This window comes from Carex rostrata, chromosome 15 (genome assembly GCF_964058835.1).
Source record: "Carex rostrata chromosome 15, lpCarRost1.2, whole genome shotgun sequence".
NCBI lineage: Eukaryota > Viridiplantae > Streptophyta > Magnoliopsida > Poales > Cyperaceae > Carex > Carex rostrata.
The window spans coordinates 6,043,907-6,069,643 of NC_135932.1; the positions used below are offsets into that span (position 1 = coordinate 6,043,907).

A 25,737-nucleotide genomic window follows, 5' to 3' on the forward strand; every position below is an offset into this window, starting at 1 on the left:
CAATATCTAACAAATAAAATATTCATATATATAACTATTTATATCTAACTAATGAAGTATTCACACATGACACTAACAATATTCACATCTGACACTAATAATATTCACACCTGCCCAGATTGGGACCAATAAATATTCTCAACAGACTAGTATGCATATCTAAAACAATGAAGTATTCATATCTAACTAAAGAATTATTCATACTGACGATTACAAAGTATTCATACATTTTCGAAATAATTTATACAATTCAAAATTCAAAGTCAGATTCATCTCTCTCATCCCACCTCTTCCAAGAAGTATTCATATGTAACATGAAGTATGCATATCTAACAACTGAAGTATTCATATCTAACTAATGAAGTATTCATATGTTGCACTGTGACAACCTTCGCTGGGCTAGCATGAACCCCCTCCAATGGTGCACCACGCTCTCCCCGCCGAATCTTGACGGTGCACCATGCTCTCCTCGTCGGATCTCGACGGTGTACCACGCTCTCCTCGTCGGATCTCGACGGTGCACCACGCTCTCCTCGCTGGATCTCGACGGTGCACCACGCTCTCCTCGCCGGATCTCGACGGTGCACCACGCTCGCCTCGCCGGATCTCGACCGCCATCACAACTGTCGGCGTGGGGAGATGGTGGCGAGCAGTAGAGGAGAAGAACAGGGTGAGTTTTGAGTTGTGTTGAATTTTTTTTTTCTTTTTAAGAGAAGATTAAAGAGGGATTTTGACCACGTGAGAGAACAAAAAAGAAAAGTTGTTAGGGGAACACACAGGGGACAGATTCAAGGGGACAACATCTTTACTCTTACTATTATTATCACAATTAACTTCGAATGATATAGAAATTAATTAGATTTAAAATATAAATTTCCTTTACTACCATGCTCCAAAAGTCAATGCTCAATACAGAACAATAGTATAATATGACAGTGAATAGTTGATCCCATCATTAAACAAATCGGAGATGATCCAAATAAAAAATATCAGAGGATTTCTTATTTTGTAGATTATAGAAAAATTTACTTCCGGACCGGGGGTACTCCCGTCATTTACAACCTCGGGCCACTACCACAGATGTACTGCACTTTAGAACCGGTGCCATGAACCGGGAAGAATACCAGTCACCAATTTTTGTACCCCACAACTAAAAAGCTTATTAGAACAGGTCTATGTACATCAGGTCATCAGCCGTTGATTTCTCTGCCCGTTGCAATTCCATCAAGAGAAATTTGATACTTACCCCCTTGAAATTTCAAAATTAGCATTGGTACTGAAGTCCAAAAGTACGCCTTTTCCCAACTATGCATAGAAATCCTCGTACTAACATAAATTTTGATCTCTAGCACTACAGACTACAGAGAGACGCTCAGTCGCTCAGAGTAACATTTTAAACAATTTCTCCGAGAAATAAACATTTCAACCTTTTACAAGGTTTCACAAGAACATGTTTAATTTTTACAGTACACAAACATGGTTGAAAATAATATACTAAGATTTACACGGGTGCGTACGAAAAAATTACCGTTTCCTTCCTGCTTTCTACTGTTCTAGTCCTTCCCTCTCGGTGCAAGCTTCCTCTTCTTCCTCTACTCTTCTAGCCTCTCCGCCATTTTTCAAGCACAGAGAAGGAAAAATTGGAGAAACGCTGGGATAATGTTCTTCTCGCAAGCTCTTCTGTGGCGAAAGGGGCCTGTTGCGAACATATGGACAGCCGCTTATTATTTCAAGAAGCTCAAAAGGGATCAAATAGCTCAAACCGACATTGCCTCCTCCGTCGGTCTGTTCTCTTTTTTTCCTCTCGATTAGATTACAAATATTAAGTGAAAACAGTATGTCGTTTAGGTACATCTGTTTTCTTTTTCGCAAATTGTTCACCACAGTCGGTTTGCAAATATTTTATATTGTTCTAACAACATACTCTAGCCACAAGTGTGACTGTGTGGTTTAGTTATTTATTTTCTGGTGAACTTGGGTTGTAGTAAGCTGGGGGGACTGGTCGACTTGCTACTACCTAAAATAGTAAATTTGAGTGAATCTACCCTTTTCTTTTTAGCTTTCTGTATTACAGTTTCCTATCTAATTATCTGCTCGAAGTATTGTTTTCTTCTTTTTGTGCGTGATTGGTAGTTAGTCTTTTGTTTCTTTTCTCTTATTTAATATTTTTTTTTCCTACATAACTTGGTTCCCAGAGTGAATTTTTTTTAGGTATTTCTGCAGTCAAAGTAACTAGGTTTTATCTGGAGATTCCTTGCTTAAGGTGGTTTATTCATCTTTCCCTGTTAGATTTTGCTAAACCCTGGTTTCCTGGACCCTAATTTTGCCTGCTTAAATCCTCATGCCATCCTCTGATTTGACAGAAATTGCATTAACCATGTTTTTCATACTGCTTATCCAGATCAGATAATCAAAGACATTGATATCTCTTACCGAATCTTGGCTCACCTCCTAGTTGGCATCGTCAGAATTTTCTCAAAGAAGGTTGAATTTCTAGAAGATGATTGCAACACAACACTAAAGACTCTGACTGAGTCAGTTGAGGCCATCTACTGGAAAAACCCTAAAAAATCCAAGCATGTGCAGAAGCAAACCTCACATTTAGCAGAGACTTCTGGTGGTGGGACCCATAGCGGAATGGGATTACTCAAGGCCTTGCGGGCCCGCTCTAGTCAAGTGGTTATATCAGTACCGGCAACATTTGAGCTTGATTTGTTTGATCTAGAAATCGCTGATGATTGGTATGGAGCATTTAGTTGTACTGTCTGAAAATTGTTTTCTATGGCTGCTTCTTCATTTGGAGGAAAATTGAGATGTCCCTAGTCCATTTGTGATGCTTTGATGTAATTTAATTGCAAAACCAGTTGCCACAGGCAAGGGATGTTCCTAATTTCTGCAAATTGGAGAGCATAATCGTGTTGTCTTGGTCAATTTGACAGACATTAATCTTGCAATTTGACATTCTTCTTCTTTTCTTATTTCTCTTTACAGTGATGCCCCTGATACACATCAGCAGCCGGCAGCACAAGGTATGTCCTCTACAGTATCTTTTTGCATATTTGCAATTTCATCTCTTTAAGTTTTTTTTTTTTTTTTGTAATAAATCGTTGCAATTGAAGTCATGACTCAATTCTATTACCGCAGATCAATTGCACAGAAAAAAATGTTGATTCGTATGAAATAAAAAAAGATGTTCTCTGCCTTTTCATTTTACAAAGAGGTGCTAACAAAATATTATTAGTTTCGTAAGACCCCTGTGATTAATTTGATTGTTTTTCTTCTTCTTATGTTTTAGCAAACAACGCATTTGATGAAAGCGACTGTAATTTTTTTCTTCATGAGGTAACTTTTTTGACAATGTACTTGGTATAAATTTCCTTATATTTGAAGCATCTATAATGTACAACTTGCCACAATAATTGGTCATTTAAGTAATTCTGTAATCAAACTTGTACAGCTGTTTGCAGATAATAAGTGTTATTACTGGGGGTTATGTTAAACTTTTCTTATATTTCTTGGTAGGTTTGCAGAATTGTAGAATAACTTGATTTTACTTGCATACAAGTGAAATTTGCGGTGCCATTTGGATACCTACAATTAATTTGTCACAACTTGTTTTATTTTTGGAAAAATTGTATCATAAACTTCAATTCAATTTATTTGATTTCATCAGAGTTATCAAAGGGAATCTGGTTGTCGTATCTTCTCTTCTACATACTTTTCCCTGATTGAAGAGTAAGTACTATGATTTTAACATGATTTGCATTCTAATACTTGAATGTAAAATATCTTGAAACCTTATACTCTTTTTATTTTTATGAGATCTGTTTGATTTCTCTCTTAATTTGTTTCCAAGATTCTAATATGATGTTATTCACAGTGTCATTCCAGTGGAGATGATGATCGATCTAGACCTAGATATAACTGACCTCTATGACTTAACTTCTAGCGAGAGAGAGAAAACTACTTTAAACCCTGATGCCATTGCATCGGCTGAGCAACACCAAGAGTCTACACAGAACTTGCCCACGGATGATCAAAATGAAGAGGCTGAAACTGTAGAACCTTATGTTCAGTGTCATGAATCACCATTGAAAGATATAAATCCTGATGCCAATGCATCGGCTGAGCAACACCGGGAGTCTACACAGAATATGCACACGGAAGATCCCAATGGAAAGGCTGAAGCTGTAAAACCCTCTGTTGCGTGTCATGAATCACCATTGAAAGACATAAATGTGCCATCGAAAGAGAAGGATGTGCCAATTTTGGGAAATATGCAAATAGAAATGCCACTTCTCATGACTGGTCCAGGTTAGAATAAATTTTGTTATTCCAGGAGAAGTTAAATGTTTGTATAGCGATGCAATTACCTCTTCTTTGTTTTTTTCCTTCCTTTTTTTGGTGATAAGAGTTTGCTAGAACATTACAATGTCAATAGTTTTAAAAGCTTGGGAAATTTCAGCAATGAAGAACTTCCTAAAAATTTAAAGCATGGACTAAGCTTAATAGGAAGACACTGTTTTTCCCCAGGAAATACCAAGTTGTTTAACCAGACAGACTGGTCTAAGTGTAATTTAACTTGACTCGGACTTGACCAAGATCTTTTTTCTAGCTTGCATTTCACTCTAGCATTGCTAAAAGAGATTTATTATATGAGACCCCAGTTAACATTTAGATAATATTATGCATGCCCCTGTAAAATGTGAAAAAAGTATACTCTATGATATCTTATGTCTGTATACTTTTTTCAAAGGATGCTGAGTTTTCCCAAAATGCCTCATCCGTCATCTCTGCGAAAGAAAATAAAAGGGATATGTGCTTAATTAAGAGATTGGTGGTATAGGTGACATATATACCATGTCTAAAAGGAAATATTAGATTCTGCACTCTGCAGAATGTGTACCTTTCCTCTTTGCCTTTTTCTTTCAGCCTATTTATTATGCAAAGTTACTTTGGGCAGACTATTTGTACTTTTCAATCCATATATGTACTGAATATTTAAGGCAAAGAAGTTACTTCTATTCTCTGTATCTATTAGGTCTGTTTTCTCCCAAGCCGATGGTTCGAACTCCGGTTAAGAGAGAGACTTATGGGAAATTGAGGAAGCGCAAGATTTCTTGGTGCTGTGACCAGAGAACAATCCTTTCGAATGAGTACTAGATTCTCTTATTGATGCTTTGAATAAGAATTAGGGTAGCTAGAGTAAGAAAAGCTCTAAATGTCATGGGGAGTTGCATAAATTTTCGTTTGGTGGATACTAGGAAGAGATTACTCACAACTTCAGGCTGTCAGTCCTGTTATTTTAGTATAAACATATCCAAGTACAAGTTGGAGTTGAATAAATGTACGGAAGAGTTCATTATTCCAAAAATATTAAAGCAATTTGGTCGAACCAATACAAAGTTCACGGGTAATACGGTCAATAATTAGGCTTAAACATCGATTTTTAATGATGGGGAGTTCTCTTAATAACCAGAATATCTTCCAAACAAGTTGTTAAGTAAGAAATCATGGGTTTCAGATGAAAAACTATTATTGTTGGGTTTCTTTTTTCTTTCTGAAAAATCTTTGGTAAAATTGATTACTATTTGTCGTTTTCAGGGTAATGGGAAAAGCAATAAATGATTCCAGTGATCTGGTATACAAAAGGAGAAAGGCACCTAGCACTTGCCTAGATGTATGGAGAGGGGAGCGATTTGATCTAGTTGATCAACTATTTTCTGAACCACTGATTCCTTGTACGTAAATCATCATTTACTGTTACTCTGTTTATTAAAAAAAAGTAATACTCATGCTGGCATGTAGTTGCTGGTACTGGTGCCAAAAGTAAAGAACAAAGGAAAATTATAACCGATGAGATCTAATTAGCACTCCTGTAACCAATGCTATTGTTATCAATGTCATTTACGGTACAAAGAGTGCAGTACTGGTGCGTTACACACTGCTGAACCTTTGTATCTGTTCCAGGATACTAAATTAATTTATTCATCCTTATTTATCTTATTTTGTTGCCATTTCAATTCTCTACTTCTGGCAGGTAAATTCTCAAAGGTCCATGCTGGAGTTTCTGACTATACAACATGCGTGCCCAATAACTGCAATAGCCAATTAGAAATACCACTAAACACTCCTTGTGACATCAACAATATTGGGGACACAGATCTTGAACAAAGCACAACACAACATATCGAATCAGAAGTGCAAGAAAGTGAAACCATCGAGAAATCTGTTGACATCAGTGACAAGGAGACTTCAAGGTTTGAGAGAATTAGAAGGCGTCTTTTTGAACCCGGGACACCAGAGAATGGGCCCCACGGGAGATCCACTGACTCTAGTGATTGGGTTCATGAGAGGAGCGGAGGTCCTGGGTTTGGGAGTTTGCCAGATGGACCCACACCTAGAATATTAACCGAGACATCAGATACCACTCCGAGCTCCTTTGATAGCGTAAGCAATTTTGCTCTAGTATAGATCCTTACCACCCTTTTTATGTGCAAATTTGCATTGACCCTGAATAGATTGGTGCTACAGTGGTTCTGAAGCAATCACTGCCTGTTCTTTTTTTTTTCTTTTTTGTCCTTTTACTCTTTTGTGTAGCATGGAAAAAGAATTTGATTATGCTGGGTTTTTTGTGTCATATAACAGGAGCTTGATTCACATGACGGGGATGGAGGTGTAGATCAGACCAAAGAAGGTAGTGTATGGTCGCCACGTACAAGGTATGCATAATTAATACATCGCCCTTTTGTTTTGGTGTGATATAACTACACAAGGAGAATTTCTTGTGGAAACATTGAAGCTATACAGACTCTTTTCTTCCAAAATCTGAACATGCTGAATTTAGCCCCCTCTGACAATATTCTTTTTGTATTCTTGTGGATAATATGGGGAGGGAGTGGTGTAGCTAGGAATACGTGTTGTACGTATTTTTTTTTTTTTTTTTTTGAGACATTATAGAAGGGGGTTACACATGAAATTCTCCATTTCAATTGGCAAGCTATATTATCCATTTTTTATCTCTCTAAGGTATGTGGCCCATCAATTGCATCAAAAAGCATCTGATTTGAAGAGACGTAATCAGGAGAGCTATTTGAGCTTAGAACAGATGCTGCAAGGGAAGAAAAGAAAAACAAGTGCAAGGTTCTTCTATGAAACTCTGGTACAGCTCCTTTGTTGTTATTTAATTATGAAGAATAGAAATATAAGTTTAGTTGTTCCTTTTTTTGGATATTTTGGTATGGTTCCTAGACCACATAATTATAATGTTAAGCCATCCAAAACAAGAAACATCTGTGTACAATATCTTTTGATGACTGTCCAAATTGCTGTACAATCTTCTTGCTATACGTGTAGATAAATGATAAGGGTGTAGGATTATGTAGTTGCCCCCTGAAGCAAATAGGTAATTGATGGGTATATTTCATTTTGTGGGGTATATTTTCATTCCATCGTCTGCAGTAATGTTGGCATGACATTTTTACACTGTGGAGGGCTATATATGAACTCTTTCCATTTCTCTCATCTGCGTTCGCTTCTAGACCTCATTCATTAGTAAAATTGAAGAAATTCTCACTAGTATTTAAAATTTGTAGATGCTAAAAGGCCGTGAGATGATAGATTTGAAACAGGAGTCACCATACGGAGATATTAGAATTTTTGCAACTTCTCGTCTTGATGAGGAACTCAGGATAAGTTAGAGAGCGAAGAATAGAAGAGAGGAAAATTATGTGCAGAGAATAGTAATTGACTGAAACTAGGTTAGGGTGACCTTCTTTATCTCTTCTAGTTTTGCGCATTGTTTATTTCTTTGGCAGTGTACAATATAGGCAAAATGGGTGAAAACAGGTGTAGTTATTAGTCAGTTGCTTTTTTATAGTAATTAATTATGTAGATTATGCATGTTTTGTTGATAATGAGGCTTATAAAAGGATAACTTCCCCTCTGCTTGCTTCTATTTCTCTGTGGGTGCTTGCAGTCCGTGTTCTGCGGCTGATCAGCTTATAGCTTTTGTTCAAAGACTCATATTTTAGTACAACACAAACAAGCTGGTTATTTGTTTTATAATTTAAATGTTTATTTCTTGCATATTTCTAGTTATTGTTAATATTTACAAACTATCTAAGGTTGTATAATTAATTAATTATTCGATTCCTATCTGTATATAATGCTGATATAATTTTGGGTTTGGAGAGGAGGGTTAGAAGGGTTCTCGTTTAGACCAACTCAAGGCTATATTCTGGGGCGAGCGGATTTGCATTTAAAATTCGTGTCAAAAAAACTGGAGGGCGAACTATAAAGTATAAATCTCTGCTCAGGAGCAAAAGACCAACATTTAATTAATTAAAATGATCTTTACCAATTTAAGCAATTGTCTGCCTCTCGCCCTCTCCCAAAGGAGCAAAGCCTTGGTATGATATCGGCAGCACAAATCTTCCAATTTGGATACCTGAAAAGTATCTACAACTATAAGAACGCTCGTAAAAAAAAAGGAGCGACCCTAAAGCAAATAGCAACTATAACATTATATGGACCTAATTCATCAAAAAAAAAAAAAACATTCTATGGACCTATTTGATTAAAGCAAAATTTCCCTATCGTCAGTCACTTCCAGTCCTGACTAAGATCAGAATTTCAATCTTCAAACACGCATAAAGAGCAACAGAAAGTAACTAATATTTACCTAAATAACTAATCGGCTCAGATACTAGACCTAGGGATGTACAAGGAAGCCACCGGACCTGACTAATCCGACCCTAAAAATGATGAATTTAAATTTTTATGGAGTAATACGGATTCAATTTTAATTGACTCGTCAAATATAAATTGGTTATACATTTTCAAAAAAATGTTTTAATTAAAATCTAACCTGATCGCTCTTTAAAAAAAAAAAAAAAAATCTAACCGTCACGCATAATACAATTGAATTTGTACCTTCCTTCAAATGTTAGGAGGGATATAAATTAATTAATTTTGAATCGAAATAATTTTAAAAATATATCAGGCTTATGCATTATTAAATAATTTTTTATATTGCTCATAAAATTGTTTATTTATTATTGTATTAATAGTGTTGTCTAATGATGATGTTCTTAATTTCTTATTACTAAGTTGAAATATAGTGTTATTTTTATTGTATATTTAAAACATATTGCGTTAGATTAAAATATATTACTTAATTGAAATTCTTTGCGTTAGATTAAAATATATTACTTAATTGAAATTCTTGTTAAGAACTTCATTTATGCTTTTATATGTCATATTTTTGTCAATAAAATCCACAAAACCCAACGGCTAAAACAGATACGAGCTCAACAGATTTTAATTATGGTGGTTAATTATGAATTAAAAATGTCATAACCCAACAACAAAGGATCGGATTGAAAACATAGACAAAACCTGGCCAATCCAATCGGCATAGACCCCTAATTAGAACAACATATAAACATCAATACAAAATTAGGCATTGCCGTACTAAAGCAAAAGAATAGTACACTGTTCAGTAATTAAGAACCATGTTCTCTACTGATTGTGCAAATCCGAATCAGATTTAAAGTCTCCATCACACTTCCCAACTGGATGCACAATTATCACAAATAATAGATTACTCCTTATCACCAGGGCTCCAATGTACCATCTCCATGTAGCACGAGAGAGAAGCATACCGAGCTACCTAACAAAAGATGAAATATCAAGAAAAATACTTCAAATTTATAACTAAATAACAGACAACTCAAATTGGGATAGCTATTCTTCACTTGAGAAACACCATAAAAACACAATCAGCAAAAAGGGAAAGAAGTACAGGCCCTGATCAGTATCACTTCAGTTTATCTTTTGCTTGTTTTACCTTTCCATTCATCTTAACATTCTAACCTGACATGAAGTACAAAAGGCCAAAAAAAAAAATGAAGTTCATCCCAAGTTTAACTACATCCTGAATCCACAAAAGAAAACTAGAAAATGAAAAGAACGCACATACCGTTTTTTATTACCGATGCACATTAAGCATCTCTTTGGCCTCCTGCTGTTCCTCTAACAACCCCTCACTAGTATACTTACTTAACAAATCTCTCTTCTTTTTCTCCAAAACCATTTTCTCAATTTCTTTCTCATCTGGCAACGGCACATGTGCCACGTACTCTGTCTCCTTTCCCTTTTCTCTTTCCTGCCTCTCTCGCTCCAGTATCCTCTCTTCCTCCACCACATCCTCCTCTTCTTCAAACAACACCTCAGCAGCCGCCATGCTTGGTACACCAGCTGATGCCACCTCACCACTCTGCACAGTTTTCAATGCTTCACGTCTGATCCGCTCTACCCGCTTCCATTCCTCGGCAGCCTGGGCCCGCATCTCTGCCTCAGCAGGCCCCTCAAGCTTTTCCAAGACCCCATCCTCGTCATCTCGGTACCCATAATAGCTCGCACCAATTCGCTTGTAGATCTCATACCTGCTACGCCGCTTGCGGACCTGTCATCGGAGTATTTTTCAAATGAAGGATCATAATTTCCCCCGGTCATACCAATTGAAATCATAATTGTGCAAGTACAATCAAGACTCAAATTCTTGATGGCTTACCAGGCTTTATCAGGCCACACCCTACTATATACTGGTACTACCTATCATAGCACAGAATGTAGTTCATATGTTACCAGACTACCAAAGGTATGTGCTATATTTCGTGCCTAACTAATGCTGACCAATACAAATATGCTACTCTTGTAGGTTGCGTTTGGATGAGGCAAAGAATAGTGCTAACCCGGGTTAGCTACTATTCCGAACTACTATTTTATGTTTGGATGTGTTTGGGTTAGCAAAAAGTGACTATTCTTTGTTTGTTTTTAGTGGGTTAGCATGCTATTCTACTAACTCAACTAAAAGTTGGGTTAGCTCACTATCTCAAATTTGGGTTAGCTCACTATTCTTGCTAACCCAAGCCTTCATCCAAACATGGCCGTAGTAAACCTGTAGTAGCTACACCCATGATGCAGCGGTGCTGGGTTACCATTTACCAGTATAGGTTGCAGGTAGTACACTGATAGATTCTATTCCAACAACATAGTTTTTTCAAATTAATTCTGTCAAACATATGTATCCCAGACTGCAAAAAAGGGGAAACACAGAGAGAATCCAAGGAATAAAAAATAATGGAACTAAACCAAGTGAAAATCCCAATTTTGACTTTATTTTTCATGACCCCCAAGAAACTTCTATAAACTAACACTTAAAGAGTAATTGATTAGATAGATTATAAGCACCTCAGGAGGTTTCTCAAAAAGTTCTCGCACACCTGGCAACTTCTTTGCTGCTCCAAAATAGCGGTACCCAGGCCCACGGCCGCTGGGGTTTGGTATATCGATTATGTTTCCATCTAAATCTGTCATTTTAGGCGCACCTTTCGAAGCATAGTTGGGTCCACCAAGATCAATAATTCGTCTCTCCCAATGTGCACGCTCTCGCAACAGCTTATTTATTTCATCATTAAGGTCGCGGAGACGGTGCTCACCCAAGCCTTCATTTTGTATCTCTGCAACCTGGAAAAAAGAGAGCATTAGTGAAGGTACAGATATGTGAATTGGATATATCAGTACAAAAGAGGTACGGTATTGAGTAGTGCGCAGCAACAACTCTTTCTACGTGGAGCTTTGAATTGTATTAGGTAGATTTCCTTATTGATTTTGCACGTACAAATCTAATTCATAAACCTATTAAATATCCCGGGAGCTCCTATTTCATACATGATGCACCATACCAGACTACCAGTTGCGTTACTGGTATGAAGCAGCTTGGTCAATGATCCTTGTTATAAACCATATATCTAAGACACATGCAGCACCCTATCCATTTTATTTCACCCAAATTAAAGATCATTGATTTTGCACGTACAAATGTAATTCATAAACCTATTTCACACATGACGCACCATTCCAGACTACCAGTTGCGTTACTGGTATGAAGCAGCTTGGTCAATGATCCTTGTTATAAACCATATATCTAAGACACATGCAGCACCCTATCCATTTTATTTCACCCAAATTAAATATCATTGATTTTGCACGTACAAATGTAATTCATAAACCTATTTAATATCCCTGGAGCTCCTATTTCACACATGATGCACCATACCAGACTACCAGTTGTGTTACTGGTATGAAGCAGCTTGGTATGATGCACCTATCCATTTTATTTCACCCAAATTAAAGAAACAAAACTCTCCAAAACTCCTGTTTGAATAACATCTCATGCCCCTTATTTGCTAAAATAAAAGTAATAATAACAAATGGATGGTCCTGAAGTCCCATTTTGTATATCCACCACATATCCATCACCTAGCTTAAATGTAAATGAGTAACACTCTAGTGTTTCTCAGATTTACAAAGGTCACACAACATATACATTAACTAGTTGCAAGTGAAGACTCAATTTTTCGGTAGTAAACCCCTAATGTTTCAAGCCAGATATGAAATAAAACCAAAAGTGATGAATTTAAAGAGGGTCTCCCGTGCATCCTCTATTATGCAATTTAAGAATGAAACGTCAAGATAGCTTATTTTGTTTCTTAACTCAACTTCAGTTTCTACAGTCAATTTTTCTGTATATTAACAGAACGCCTACTAAATATGCAGCATTCGAAGCAAGTAAAAGATTTAATTTCAAGCCTTGATATCAAATTTGGAGGAACAAGACTAAAAAACAAAGCTCACTAAATTTACAATAAGAGGAACAAAATGCACTGAAATTGCACCTTAGCACCAATTTCGCGAAGGATCTCGGAGCGCCAGCGATCGGCCTCAGCGAGATCACGGCATTCGGTAGCGAGGAAGGGACGGCGCTCCTTAGGTTTGCGCTTCTCCTCCTGCTTCATGGTGATGAACCTGTTCAGCATCGACTGCGCCTTCTCTTCATTTCTCGCCATTTTTTCTCTCCCTTACTCCTCCTTCCTCTTCTTTCTCTTTGTTAGGTTCGAGAGAGCGGAAGCAAAGGGAAATGGTGACTAGCGATTACCCGGGTTTACGATTTACAAAAGATGAGCCGAAGCCAAGTCACTAAAACCTAAACTCTGCACTGCTTGCAAAAATGTCGACGAAACATTTTGGGCCATGGGCCTAAGATATGATTACTGGGCCAGAGATCACATAGCTTTTTCATTGAACGCCGCGCTCGTTTATCCTAAAGAGTTCAACAGAGGATATGGTTTAGAGATGTAAATGATCTGAGTTTGAACAAGTTATTTTTAATTTGTACTCAGTTTATTTAGTAAATAAGTGAGTTAATTTAAATTGTGATATCAATAATGAGCTGTAAAGCCAAGTCGAGTTCAGTTTATTATCAATTTGAGTTGGCTTACAACTTGTTTGACCAATCAATTTTCTTAGTTATAGTTATACATTAATAAGAGTTTATTTAAACCCAAACAAATTCAAATGATTTGGTAGGAATTTATCTAAACACAAACAATTCAAAAATAATTAACAAGACAACTAACAAAAAAAAAAAATCCAAATAGCAGTTTAGAAGTCATTTAGAAGGACATGAGATTTATTGTGACGAATTTTGTATAACTCGAGTTATTAATGAGCGAATTGGGGTATGCTCAAACTTAACTTATTTATTAAATGATTCAGCCAACTCGAGTTGGAACTGACTTGAGTTGTAAATGAGCAAGTTAAAGCAACCAAATTATGAACGAGTTACGAATTTGAACGATTTTGTACACCCCTAAATTATGATTGGTATAAAAAAAATATTGTCGTGAATATAATAAGAGAAAAAAAAATTCACATATATATATTTTTTTAAATTTAGACTAAATGATAAATAATATTTTATAAACTACATATTAAATAACATATTTTCATAAAAGAAATATCATACAACATAGCTCCTAAATTTACAGAAAGCTTTGAAGCAACTACTCAGATGAGGAGAAAGAGAAATGAAAAGGTATAATGGTCCATAATCAAATTTTAGAGTCTTAAATATCAATGTTTTATTGTTTTTGCATATTTAATATATTATAGAGTTATACATGACAAATATATATGTGAGTTATTACAATTTTAAAGAATAAATATGTAATTCAATTTTAGAGGAGGACAATCAATTTTTTTAGGGGAGTACATGAAATTCTCCCTAATTTCTATAATAACAAGATTCGTGAATTATTCGGATTTGAGCTGTTGTGAATCAATAAGTGTATTATTCGGTATACCCGAATTATTCACAAATTTTATGAATTATACTTGAATTATTCTCAAATTATATCCGAATTATTTCCTGAGCCAAAAAACTTCATAGTATAAATGTTTTTTGGCTCTCTTGTACTGGACTATGATCTCTAGTTCGAACTTAATATATAATTCTGAATTATTTCCGAATTATGAATTTTTGATCTTGCTGAACTTTTTCCGAACAATTAATATAAGTTGTCACTATGCTAATTTCTAAGTCTACATTACCTATATATGATATATGCATGGTTAGGTATGACTGCAAGCGCCACAGGCAATCCTGCTACCATGTTGGTGACCGTGGTTAGCGGGAATTAGAGGTTGAATAATACCCTTAACGGGTATACCCGCCCGTACCCGCCAGCTAGGGTACCCGTGCCCGAGCCCGGGTATGGGTCGGGTACTCGGGTACGCGGGTACGGGCAAAATCCGGACCGGACCCGTTATTTTAGACCAATACCCGAGTTTACCCTACCCGAGTTAACCCGTACCCGACTAAACCCGTACCCGACTACCCGAGTACCCATACCCGTATACCCGAGTACTGTTCATCACAGTTCAAAATTCAAAAAATTTGATTTTTCCCCTCAAAAAAATCAGAAAAAAACCAGAAAAAATCAGGAAAAACCAGAAAAAACCAGAAAAAAAACAGCAAAAAAAAAAAAAAAAAAAAAAATACCCGTACCCGCCCTACCCGTACCCGTACCCGCCTTACCCGTCAAGGGTACACGGGTAAGGGTATAGGACGGGTAGGGTATGGATTTTGAAAATTATACCCGCCATACCCGTACCCGAATACCCTTGTACCCGAGTATACCCGTACCCGAAACGTACCCGTACCCGAGACGGGTATACCCGGGGTACCCGTACCCGCCCGAGTTGCAAACCACTAGCGGGAATGCACGTTCTAACAAACATTAGTTACAAAAATAAGTTATTTGTCGAAGGAATGGGAAAAGGTTGAAAAGCGGATCCTCCATGGTAGATATTATTCTTTTCGATTTTTGTAGTATAGATCACATAATCATTTTGCAAGCCCGATTCTTCCGGCCTTGATAATCAAGTTTCAATTTGAACCTTTTGTATGTTTCGTACTGAATCCGTATCACCTCAGGTACCTGAGGTGCAAGTGGTGAATTTGGACCGTTCATTTCATTTGGCACAAATCTAAAAGCAGACCTCTACAACCTCAACAGTCAACAGCCACTGAATTGAATTTGATCTGAATGAGATTAATCTGGACCGACTATTTTTCTCAATTGCACGTACAATGAGGGACACAGATTCTTTGGTCCGACTATTTTTCTCAATTGCACGTACAATGAGGGACACAGATTCTTTGGTACTTGGGGATGGATATCAAACAACTGGCTAGCTAGTTTGAGATTAATTTTTTTGTTTTTTTACTTGATAACTAACGAATGCCTTATTCGAGGGTGGATCCACTGGTAGCAAATGCGGGTTAATTAACTTCAATTTTTCTTGAAAAAATCTACAATAATGTATTCAGGGCTCAGGCCATTGAACAGGTAAAAAAAGAAAAGAAAAAAAAAAACCCCCTTAAATTAACCACATGCACATTTACATCGGTATGAATCTCAGTGATCGAACTTATATGCAAAATTTTATGTCGTCTTTATATATGTATTCAGTAAACCTGTAGTTATATGTATTCAGTAAATTTTATGTCGAATTATAACTATACATGATATCTACATATACTCTTATCTATCTATCTATCTATATATATATATTTAATATAATTCGAGCTGATAACTCCAGGCAATCAAAGAGTTCTATCGGATCAAGCAACTAACACTTCGGTGCTATACTATATATATATTCACATTTGAGAACACAGATGACTTTTCAAATAAACTTTCAAAACTAACATATAATAGTTTCATCGAGTCAACCTTCATCAATCAAGTTGTCCAATAATTAGATAGCATTTTTTATTCTTCATTTCGTTCTCAATTATTTTAAAGAGCGATTTGGCCGGATAGGATATGTAATCCAAACTATAAATAGGCTTTTAGACCAATCCAAAATATATATATCAATAATCCTTTGAAGCTCGCTACAGAAAGAAAAATATGGAGAGGCTACCGGTCATGTTTTCTTTAATCTTTTTGGCATCTCTTCAAGGGAAAGGATCAATGGCTCAATGGATCCCGGCCTCCGCCACATTTTATGGCGGTGCCGATGCTTCGGCAACAATGGGTGAGGCTGTTATTTTGGGTTAATAATTCTGTTATATAAAATAGGACCAGCTACGTACCAGTAATATGACAGCATCAATCCCTTTGTAATTTGAACTCAGAAAATAAAATGTAGTGCTAAATGCTAATTGAGTTCATGCTTGGATATACATATACACAGGCGGAGCATGCGGTTACGGAAACTTATACAGTGCTGGCTATGGGGTGCTAACAGCGGCGCTTAGCACAGCGTTGTTCAACAATGGAGGGATGTGCGGAGCATGTTATCAGATCAAGTGCGACCCCACCAAGTCGCAGTGGTGCAAACCTGGATACCCAACTGTCACCATAACCGCCACGAACTTATGCCCTCCGAATTACGCATTGGCAGGCAATAATGGAGGCTGGTGCAACCCTCCCAGGCAGCATTTCGATATGTCTCAACCTGCTTTTGAGAAGATCGGGGTTTACCGTGCTGGAATTATCCCTGTTTATTATCAGAGGTACTTGACTCATTACCATAATTGTTAATTAGTTGATAAACTTTTTATATGTATCTTGTTAATGTAATGAGCAGCATAATCGCATGTCGTTATATTTAGGGGCATGCATTATAGCCAATTTAAATGTGACTTGCCACCTATCAGATGTTCCAAATTTTATAACAAGCTCTAATTAATTACTCTGAATTATAAAAACAAGCATTATATATCTGCAGAGTAAAGTGCCTTCCAGGTAAACGGGAACCCATACTTCGAGCTGGTCACGATCACCAACGTAGGCGGCAGCGGTGTAATTTGTGCGGTATGGAGTAAGGGCTCTAAGACAGACTGGATGCAAATGAAGAGGAACTGGGGCATGAACTGGCAGAGCGGTGCGTATCTCAACAGCCAGAGCCTCTCCTTTCGCATCCAAACTGATGACAAGAAAACAGTGACCGTACGTCTACAATGTGGCACCCAATAATTGGCGGTTCGGAAGTACCTACACTACTAATCTGAATTTTTAGCCATATGTTATATGTATACTATTGTCAAGAGGAGATGTGTCTTCATTCTTGATTTCTTGAAGTATCATTATTCGGCTCTCTTTTACATACATGACCCAGTAAGAACCATAAACTTTATTTATATCGATCGTGTCATATTTGATTTCCACGTGATGTAAATAAATTTCTGGTTTTATGGGGTCTGTATGCAAAAAATGCTATTTTTCCTATGTTTCCTTTCTTATGCTGCTCTCTTTGTATCTCCATTCTTATATTATGCATATAGATATCCTGATTCGCCAATAGTTATGATTGAAAGATGAAATTTCAGATTTAATATTAACCTCAGATCAAATAATACGTCTTCTTTTGATTAAATGCATCTTTTTTACGTGTAGAAGTCTAAATGTAGTTAGAAAAATACTTGCCACACATACTAGCACACGATATGTTATAATTAAAATTGAACAAAGAACAAAATTGGAGAGAATATCAATTTATTCATTTCCTTATTTCTCCTTTCCAGCTATCTCTCATTCCTTATTTCCTTATTTAAAAATTATGATGAATGATCAATTTATTTTTAAAAATATCAAATGTTGACATCTTTTAAAAATATTTTATCATCATTTGATATCTCCAAATTTAATACATTACTCAATTTAAGATATAGTGAATCTTTTTACAATTTTACTTCTTCAATTTTAATAAGATAAAATATTATTTTTTATTAGATTGTTCAGGTTCGTTATTAGTTTCAGTTATTAATTATATAGAGAACATATATTGAGTTGGAATTTAGTAACATTAACTATAATTAGTGCCACAAAATGGATCAATTAATTTATTAATAGATTAATACAAAGTCACTTTTACTAATTATTTTTTGTCCTTTTGGCTTTTGTCTATGGGATGTATATATTTCTACAAGTCATTTGTTTTTTTTTTTTATCAAATCTCTTTACTTGCATAAAAGTTTGAAATTCAATTTGTAAATCAAAATTTTGATATTCTTCATTTTATAATATGTTTTCGTTACAATGCACAGGTAGAATACTAGTACTAGAGTTAAGGCAGTGGCTTGGGATTAATTGTTGATTAGAGCCCACCTAGCTAGTATCTGGCAATTAGCATTGTTATATGAGGAGGGTTCAAATGCCTCCATCATGCCTCTATCTTTCTCCATCATTTTCAAAGTTCAAACAGTCGATTAGAACCGCTCAACCTAACCTCCATACTAAAATATGTTTGAAGACCAAATTTTATATTTTTAGGAATTTTTTTACTATTTTTTTAGATAGGTACAAAAATACTGTTTTTAGATGGTTCAGATTTACTAATTTTGTATCTGTCTAAAAAAATAGTAAAAAAATTCCTAAAAATATAAAATTTGGTCTCCAAACATATTTTAGTATGGATGTTAGGTTGAGCGGTTCGGATCGACTGTTTGAACTTTGAAAATGATGGAGAGAGATGGAGGCATGATAGAGGCACAAAAACATGGAGGCATTTGAACCCTCTTGTTATATTGCTGAATTATATATGTGCCTCAGTTCTCAGATAATTAAGGCTCAAATTTTAATGACCTCTTGTTATTTTCTTCTTTGCTTTTCGTTTTGTTGGGTTTGATAGCTGATATACTGCAGGCCCATAAAAGCCCAGTTATTTATACAAGTTAAGTTTGTTCTTCATCTGAACCTCAACGTATTTTGACAAATAAATAACCCATACAAAACACTTAGATAAATTATTTCCCAGCACATAGTTCAGTAAAACACAAAATATATAGGAAGATATGTTTCTCAGGCCATAATACACAAAATGCACATAGTTCAGTCATATTATTGTCTGTGCAACATCAAACATCATTTATGAAAAATTTGTAAGTTTTTCATGTCAAACCTTATCAGACCCGATATTTTTGCTCAACTAATTTATGTAAAATTTCTGAAATGTAAATAATTAAAGATAGAAAATGGATGGAATAAAATAGTTAACAAGTATAGGTCACAAGTTCGAAATCCGAAAAGAGCAATCATTTGTAGATATTAAATAGTTGGGTAGTTTGATTTTCAATCTTTACTAAAAAAAAAAATAGTTAACAAAGTACAAACGTACTAAAACTAGATTTAAAAAAAAACAAATTGTAATTTTGTCAACACCTCAAGACTACAAATACGTACTATATCTCCTATATACGGCTAGCACAGCTAACTTTTACATTTCGCTAAAAATGAATTTATTCTTAATCTATAATTTTTAACCTTAGGAAAAAAAGCCCAGATGGCCCAATAAACACTCTGAAAGTACGGCCCAAAACATTTTTTTTGCCTTCAACTAATTTATAAAATATGAGGCCCCACCCGACAGATCCATCTTCTTTCTCCTTCCAGTTATCTCTGGTCTCTCTTGCGATGATCAATCAATCACATCTTCCTCTGAATAATCTGTAAAAGATATGAAGCAGTGAGAAACTAGAATCGGCGCAACTCGGACGGTGAGTCTCTTCCGATTCAAACGCCTTTTTGCACAAACGCGGCTAGTCGGTTCAGAAAATCGCCCAGTAGTCGAATTGGAGCGAGTGTGCTTTAATAATTACGGCTAGAAAAAAAAATACTGATAAAAATTGAAATAAGAGAGAAATCAGTAAGGATTATAGAGTAGGGGGTCAGCTGTCAGAGATATAACATACAAAGTATGCCTAGTTGTAGCCCGTACCCATTGCAGTGAATCTGTGATTTTTTCGCCGGGGCAAGAGTTGGCATTCATTTCTAGTCTAGCTTCCTGTCTACCTGACTGATCATCAATTGAGCATCTCACTACTGAGTCACTCGTTTGATATCCAACTTCTGATCCCCTTCTCGCTTTTTTTGATTCAGCCGAGGAAGAGAGAGAGATAGAGAGAAGATGGGATCTGTTGACCTCATCAGATCTTGCCTCGACTCCCTTCGCCAGGTTACAAATACATATTCATACAAAAGGATTCTAGTATCTCTATAAAAAAATAGTTAACATCCTGCTTATTCTTATCAATTTTGTTATGTTTTGCATCTTTAGATATCTGATGAGATTTCGGGCGCCATTTTGTACATCGATTCTGGTACTAAAGAGGCTTTTCAATTCGCTGGCTCCATCCCTCTGTTGCTAGAACTTGGTTTGCGCTCGGTCTGCAGTCTCGATAATTTATCTCCTTTAGATGCTGTCAGTGCTTCCCTAAAGTTGTTTATTTTGTTTTTCTTTAGACTATTGCATTTCTTATTATCATGGAATAGGAATCCCACATAGGATTTGTGTTATGCTGTGTATTCCTGCATATTATACTGGGTCAAATCACGCCTGAATTGAGTTTGATTGAGGCATGATTAATTTAAGGTTCATAAGGAGAAAAAGGACTAAAATTGCCGCTTTAATTAAGCATGATTAATGGTTATGTAGCTTATTTGCAAAATTGGGGGTCAACAGTGGCTATAGGGGGATGATTCATAATCCTTGGTTTTCTTGCTATTGCGTTGCATCATTAAAGAAAACTGAGTCTATCTTAATTGAGGGCTTAGTGGCAAAATTAGACTCAGTTTCGTCATAAATTAAGTGAGATTGAAGAATAGTTGTGTCTTATTTTCTGAAAAGAAGTCCGACAAGGGCTAATTTGGGTTAATTTGAGATTAATTGCACAATTGCAGTTACTCTTATTTGGCTTGTTAGCAAATAACACTTTCCAAGGATTTTATACTTGTATACATAGTACCTAAAAATAACAAAAAAATAGTTTTTGATATTATTTTTGCCCGATTATTTACTCCAAGGCTGCTGATTGGAGCTTGAGTTACGTTGACCCAGCAACAAAAGTTGTGATCATCACATCTCGACTTTTGAGTGATACACACCGATATGTCTTGCGCTGCCTTGGGACTCACACAACCATCCAATGTTGTATTGTATTTACATCTATCCCTGAGGTGATTATTGTTACTTTCATCTATTGGCAAGAGTTTCATGGTGACTTTGAGAAACAAGTATGTAAACCACAGTTTGTATTCAACTCCCAGAGGGGAGATTATTAGAACAGGATGGTTTCTTATCTTCTATAATTATCTCTAAGATGTGATGTTGTCAGATTTTCAAGTGAACAACCAGTTGATCTGATTGTATACTTGTGGTTCCTAATCCAACTAATTTAGTTCTCTTAAGTTTAAATTGAGGCTGATTAGTGCTTATTTGTTGACATACTGCCAAAGAAGCCACAAAACTACTATAAACAATTTGAGGCTGATTAGTTCTCTGTGGGTGAGATACTGTACCAAAATAATACCAAACTATGGTGTCCCATCAGAAACTATTGGTTGGAAGCCTTGTGGGTTAAAATGTATTTGCCAGAAACATGTAGTTCTGATTTCTTGAGTCTCTGAAACTGCACTGAAAATTTTCTATTCTTAAATTTTGGAGTCTAAATATTGTTAGGTATCTCACTCGGCCCTTAATGACTCTCCTCTTGGACCTGACGCTTTTCGTGAATACGAAACCCTGCTTACTCAAGACTATGAAGAACTCGTTAGAAAACGGAACAACAATGCCAATCTCACTGACACAGCAGCTCCCACTTCACTGTCAGTGTCAGTGCACCACTTGCCAATGCTCATATGCCCCATCTCTTCTCGGGTGTTTGTGCTGCCATCTGAAGGGACAGTGACAGAGCAATGCTTGTCTGGTGAAGTAAATGAGGAGTCTCTTGGACCAGGCCTACCTGCTATATCTTCGGGTCAAAGCCTCGATGGAGATGATGTGCCATCTGGCGTCACTTTAACTGCACATTTGCTCTATTATTTAGCCGATAAGGTAATTGCAATATGATATAAATTGATAAATTATATTAGTTCAATTGAGGAGCCAACTGCTGTGATTACGATGACTCTACTCAATGATTAGTTGAATTAGTTAAATTGGGGAGCCAGTTGCTGTGATTATGATGATTCAACTCAATGTTTGGGATACTTGATTTAGGTATAACTCAATAAGTATGTTGATTTGAGTGGTAGCGTTTTATGTTTGATTTTTGTCTTTATTGGCTTATTATTATACCATTTCAATGGGTAAACCGAGGCATGATTGCATATTTAATATAATGCTCCAATAAGTGGCATTTAATTGTTTATTGTTTACCTGCAGATGGATCTGAAATTGGAGATATTCTCACTGGGCGACACGTCAAAGGCAATAGGGAAGACAATGATGGACATGTCAAGCCTATATGATGTGAGCCGTCGTACCAAGAGATCTGCTGGTTTATTACTTGTTGACCGCACAGTTGATCTTTTAACCCCTTGCTTGCATGGTAACTCTTTTCTTGAGCGCATCCTCTCTACCTTGCCTCGTCAGCATAGCACCACCTCATCAAAAGTCCCACAAAGCCCCAGCAAGGTTGTTAAACGGGCCCCACTCGATATAGATGTGCCATTTGATGCAATACTAAAAGAAGAGCAAGGTAACAACCAGTTGGTTGAAAATATCATGAATTTTGTCTCTGGATGGAATTCTAGCGAGACTGATGATAGTAATTATGAAATTTCCCCCAAACTAACCGGTGCATTCCTCTCAAACTATACTGGCGCAAGCTACTTGGAGTCTTTACTTGACAGGGGGGCAAAAGATGGTCTTTTGCTTGTCAAAAAATGGCTTTTGGAATCCTTAAAGAATGAAAAATTATCCTTCACTTCAAAAGTAACATCCCAATCAGACCTTCATACCATGGTCAAAATACTCTCCAGAGACCAAAAAGTTTTGGTAAGAAATAGAGGGATTATGAAACTAGCACTAGCTGCTGACGCAGCAAATTCTGAGCCACAGAGCTCCAGGTGGGACGCTTTCGTCAGTGCTGAGAGGATACTAAGTGTGAGCTCGGCTGACTCAAGTCAGAGTCTGTCTAGTGAAATTCGTGACTTTATAAATACAAGCATTACCTCACAAGGGATTCTTTCACTGAAGGATGTGTTACTTCTTTCTTTGGTTGGCTATATATTAGCTGGTGAAAATTTTCCAACTTCAGTTTCTATGTCCCCATTCTCATGGGAAGAGGAAAGGTCCATTAAAGATGCAATTGTGGATGCCATTTTAATGAAACCCGAAGATGCCAAATTTAGGTTTCTTCATGGCCTGGAAAAGGAGCTTGAAGCACAAGCCAAGAAAAATAATACAAAGAGCGAGGGTGATTCTGAAAAATCAGATCAGATGGATGATTTTGATGATCATTGGGGTAATTGGGATGAGAATGAAGAAGAAGATGAAGATAAAGATGATTATGGAGAAGTGCAGTTGAAATTGGAATTGAGAGATCGGGCGGACCAGCTTTGCAAATTCTTTCACAAGTTGTCTAGTTTACCAGTGAGGAGCCCCACAATAAGAGAAGCGCTTGTTGACTTGAGTAAATATGAATCTGGTACGTATGGTACGAGAAAGGGGTTGTTGTACAAATTATTGAGTGCAATCCTGACAAAAGGGGATGTAGCAGGTATTGAGTACCACTCCTCAGCTGTTGGTCGCCTTTTTAAGAGTGGTTTTGGTAGGTTTGGCCTTGGACAGGTATGTTTTAACTCTCTATTTGCTCATCTTTTGTGGTTTTAACCATACCAAACCTACCAATTGTTGCTTGTTGTTCTGAGGAACCATTTACTTGAAAATTCAATCAAGCTGATATAAATCACACGTGTTTTTATATATTTTCAGGCTAAGCCAAATTTAGGAGATCAGAGTGTTCTGTTTATTTTTATGGTTGGAGGCATCAACACTCTCGAGGTTTGCAATTTTTTCCCCCATAGCAGACATGCAGTTTTGTTTAATATATATGATCTGTGGATCTCATATTTAGTATAAACCCCTCCAAATGTACTCACCGAAATTTTACTTTATTTGTAGTATGATTTACAAATAAACTCATTATTCTACAGTTCGTAGTACCACCCTTAGTATCTTACAGTGGCATATTTTAATTTTGCCTGTTCCAGCAAGCTTTTCTTCATAATTCCCCTTTATGAATGAACCAAGTAAAATTATACCTCAGTGATCTTTTCAAGGGAAAGGCTTTACTTGATTTAATGCGAATACAGACTCTCTAATGATATTATTTGCAAATAACCAGACGAATGTCGAATCTGAAAATACATTTTGGAAGCATGCTGAAAGTAGTGTAATTTGCAAAACCTTTAAAACAAGAGGGATCGGATGACACTCTTTTTTGGTAACATCGGATGACACCGTACATTTTCAAAGTCCAAACAGTCGATCCAAACCGTTCAACTTGATGGATATGTTAAAATGTGCTTGCAGATCAAATTTTACATTTTTCTGAATTTTTTTACTATTTATTAAGATGGGTACAAAAATTCAACGGTCTGAATATAGCGATTTTGTTAAATACTTAATAAATAGTAAAAAAAAAAATCCAAAAAATGTAAAATTTGACCTGCAAGTATATTTTAACATATCTATTATGTTGAACGGTTTGGATCGACTGTTTGGACTTTGAAAACTTTGAAAATGTACGATATTATTCGATGTCACAAAAAAAGGATGTCATCCGATCCCTCCTCTTAAAACAAAAGGAGCTATATTTTAATATAGCTGTTACTTATTTTTTCTGAAGGCACGGGAGGTGATGGAAGCTATAACAGAGAATGGGAGGATGGATACTGAACTAATTCTAGGGGGCACGACTTTATTAACCCCAGATGACATGTTTGACCTGATGTTAAGTTAAATTTGTATAGCATATGAGAATTCGTTAGCTTCAAATTATTACTAGTTAGACTGTTGTTGATTGTTTATGCTTTGCTGATTTTGTGATTTAAGCAATCATGTTGTTGTTACCAATTTGTTTATTTATTGTGATTCATATTTAAAAAAAAATGCAAGTTGTTATAGGAAACATTAGTTTTTCTTGCCATTTTCATTTTTATTTTACACTTTGAAAACATTTTCTAAACTTCTATAGTGCAAACGAGATTTTTTTTTGTTCTTTACAAGCTCTGTGCTAATTCAAAATGTTTGCCCAATTAAAAAATTAAACCCTTCCTCAGGCAAAACAAATTAACCAGTTATGCAATACCTAAGAAAATTAACATTATCATATTTTTCAAGTTCAACAACTTGAACAAACAAAAAACTAAAATACCAGCAAAATATAATAACCTTAATAAACAAAAAACTAAAATACCAGCATATTCCTATATATAAGTTGACTGATTCAACAAGAATATTACCAAGCTTTGATATTTAAATGTCAGAAGGAAGAAAAGGCTCCCTAATCTCTAAACAAGCTAAACCTCATTG

General features: G+C 36.1%; 3 protein-coding genes and 1 pseudogene across 6 annotated transcripts; 3 read left to right on the forward strand and 1 right to left on the reverse strand.

Moving 5' to 3' along the window:
* The first annotated feature begins 1,526 nt into the window (after positions 1-1,526).
* On the forward strand, positions 1,527-7,945 carry LOC144566415 (sister chromatid cohesion 1 protein 3-like). 2 transcript variants are annotated; one of them, XR_013515191.1, is made up of 13 exons: positions 1,527-1,783; positions 2,402-2,741; positions 2,992-3,029; positions 3,296-3,342; positions 3,674-3,735; positions 3,881-4,314; positions 5,042-5,156; positions 5,605-5,741; positions 6,041-6,450; positions 6,649-6,722; positions 7,030-7,162; positions 7,596-7,760; positions 7,818-7,945. XR_013515191.1 is itself a non-coding variant. In XM_078316431.1 (12 exons), the coding sequence occupies exons 1-12, from the start codon at positions 1,660-1,662 to the stop codon at positions 7,698-7,700; spliced, it is 2,019 nt and encodes a 672-aa protein (XP_078172557.1). In that variant the 5' UTR covers positions 1,527-1,659; the 3' UTR covers positions 7,701-7,945. The 2 variants fall into 2 exon arrangements, 1 of the variants encoding a protein (XP_078172557.1); XM_078316431.1 differs by having other exon boundaries at positions 7,596-7,945.
* Positions 7,946-9,317: 1,372 nt separating this feature from the next.
* On the reverse strand, positions 9,318-13,078 carry LOC144566162 (pre-mRNA-splicing factor ISY1-like protein). 2 transcript variants are annotated; one of them, XM_078316073.1, is made up of 4 exons: positions 12,744-13,078; positions 11,257-11,532; positions 9,983-10,468; positions 9,318-9,669 (listed from the first exon to the last, which is right to left on the reverse strand). In XM_078316073.1, exons 1-3 carry the CDS (start codon positions 12,912-12,914, stop codon positions 9,992-9,994), a joined length of 924 nt encoding a protein of 307 aa, XP_078172199.1. In that variant the 5' UTR covers positions 12,915-13,078; the 3' UTR covers positions 9,318-9,669; positions 9,983-9,991. The 2 variants fall into 2 exon arrangements, with proteins under 2 accessions (XP_078172199.1, XP_078172198.1); XM_078316072.1 differs by having other exon boundaries at positions 9,318-9,673.
* Positions 13,079-16,325: 3,247 nt separating this feature from the next.
* On the forward strand, positions 16,326-17,439 carry LOC144566649 (expansin-A33-like; annotated as a pseudogene).
* Positions 17,440-19,833: 2,394 nt separating this feature from the next.
* On the forward strand, positions 19,834-25,227 carry LOC144566254 (vesicle docking protein). 2 transcript variants are annotated; one of them, XM_078316226.1, is made up of 8 exons: positions 19,834-19,915; positions 20,298-20,373; positions 20,476-20,619; positions 21,222-21,374; positions 21,877-22,251; positions 22,582-23,991; positions 24,136-24,204; positions 25,052-25,227. In XM_078316226.1, the coding sequence occupies exons 2-8, from the start codon at positions 20,326-20,328 to the stop codon at positions 25,163-25,165; spliced, it is 2,313 nt and encodes a 770-aa protein (XP_078172352.1). In that variant the 5' UTR covers positions 19,834-19,915; positions 20,298-20,325; the 3' UTR covers positions 25,166-25,227. The 2 variants fall into 2 exon arrangements, with proteins under 2 accessions (XP_078172352.1, XP_078172351.1); XM_078316225.1 differs by lacking the exon at positions 19,834-19,915 and having other exon boundaries at positions 20,176-20,373.
* Positions 25,228-25,737: the final 510 nt, after the last annotated feature.

Excerpts from the sequence above, each read along its gene's own strand:
- LOC144566254 (XM_078316226.1), top strand. The coding sequence starts at position 20,326 with ATGGGATCTGTTGACCTCATCAGATCTTGCCTCGACTCCCTTCGCCAG. Across the intron at positions 20,374-20,475 it reads GCCTCGACTCCCTTCGCCAG|ATATCTGATGAGATTTCGGG; the intron begins GTTACAAATACA and ends TTGCATCTTTAG. Across the intron at positions 23,992-24,135 it reads GTAGGTTTGGCCTTGGACAG|GCTAAGCCAAATTTAGGAGA; the intron begins GTATGTTTTAAC and ends ATATATTTTCAG.
- LOC144566162 (XM_078316073.1), bottom strand. The coding sequence starts at position 12,914 with ATGGCGAGAAATGAAGAGAAGGCGCAGTCGATGCTGAACAGGTTCATC. Across the intron at positions 11,533-12,743 it reads TTCGCGAAATTGGTGCTAAG|GTTGCAGAGATACAAAATGA; the intron begins GTGCAATTTCAG and ends TCTTTTTTCCAG. Across the intron at positions 10,469-11,256 it reads TTTTTGAGAAACCTCCTGAG|GTCCGCAAGCGGCGTAGCAG; the intron begins GTGCTTATAATC and ends CTCCGATGACAG.
- LOC144566415 (XM_078316431.1), top strand. The coding sequence starts at position 1,660 with ATGTTCTTCTCGCAAGCTCTTCTGTGGCGAAAGGGGCCTGTTGCGAAC. Across the intron at positions 3,736-3,880 it reads TACTTTTCCCTGATTGAAGA|TGTCATTCCAGTGGAGATGA; the intron begins GTAAGTACTATG and ends TGTTATTCACAG. Across the intron at positions 7,163-7,595 it reads GGTTCTTCTATGAAACTCTG|ATGCTAAAAGGCCGTGAGAT; the intron begins GTACAGCTCCTT and ends TAAAATTTGTAG.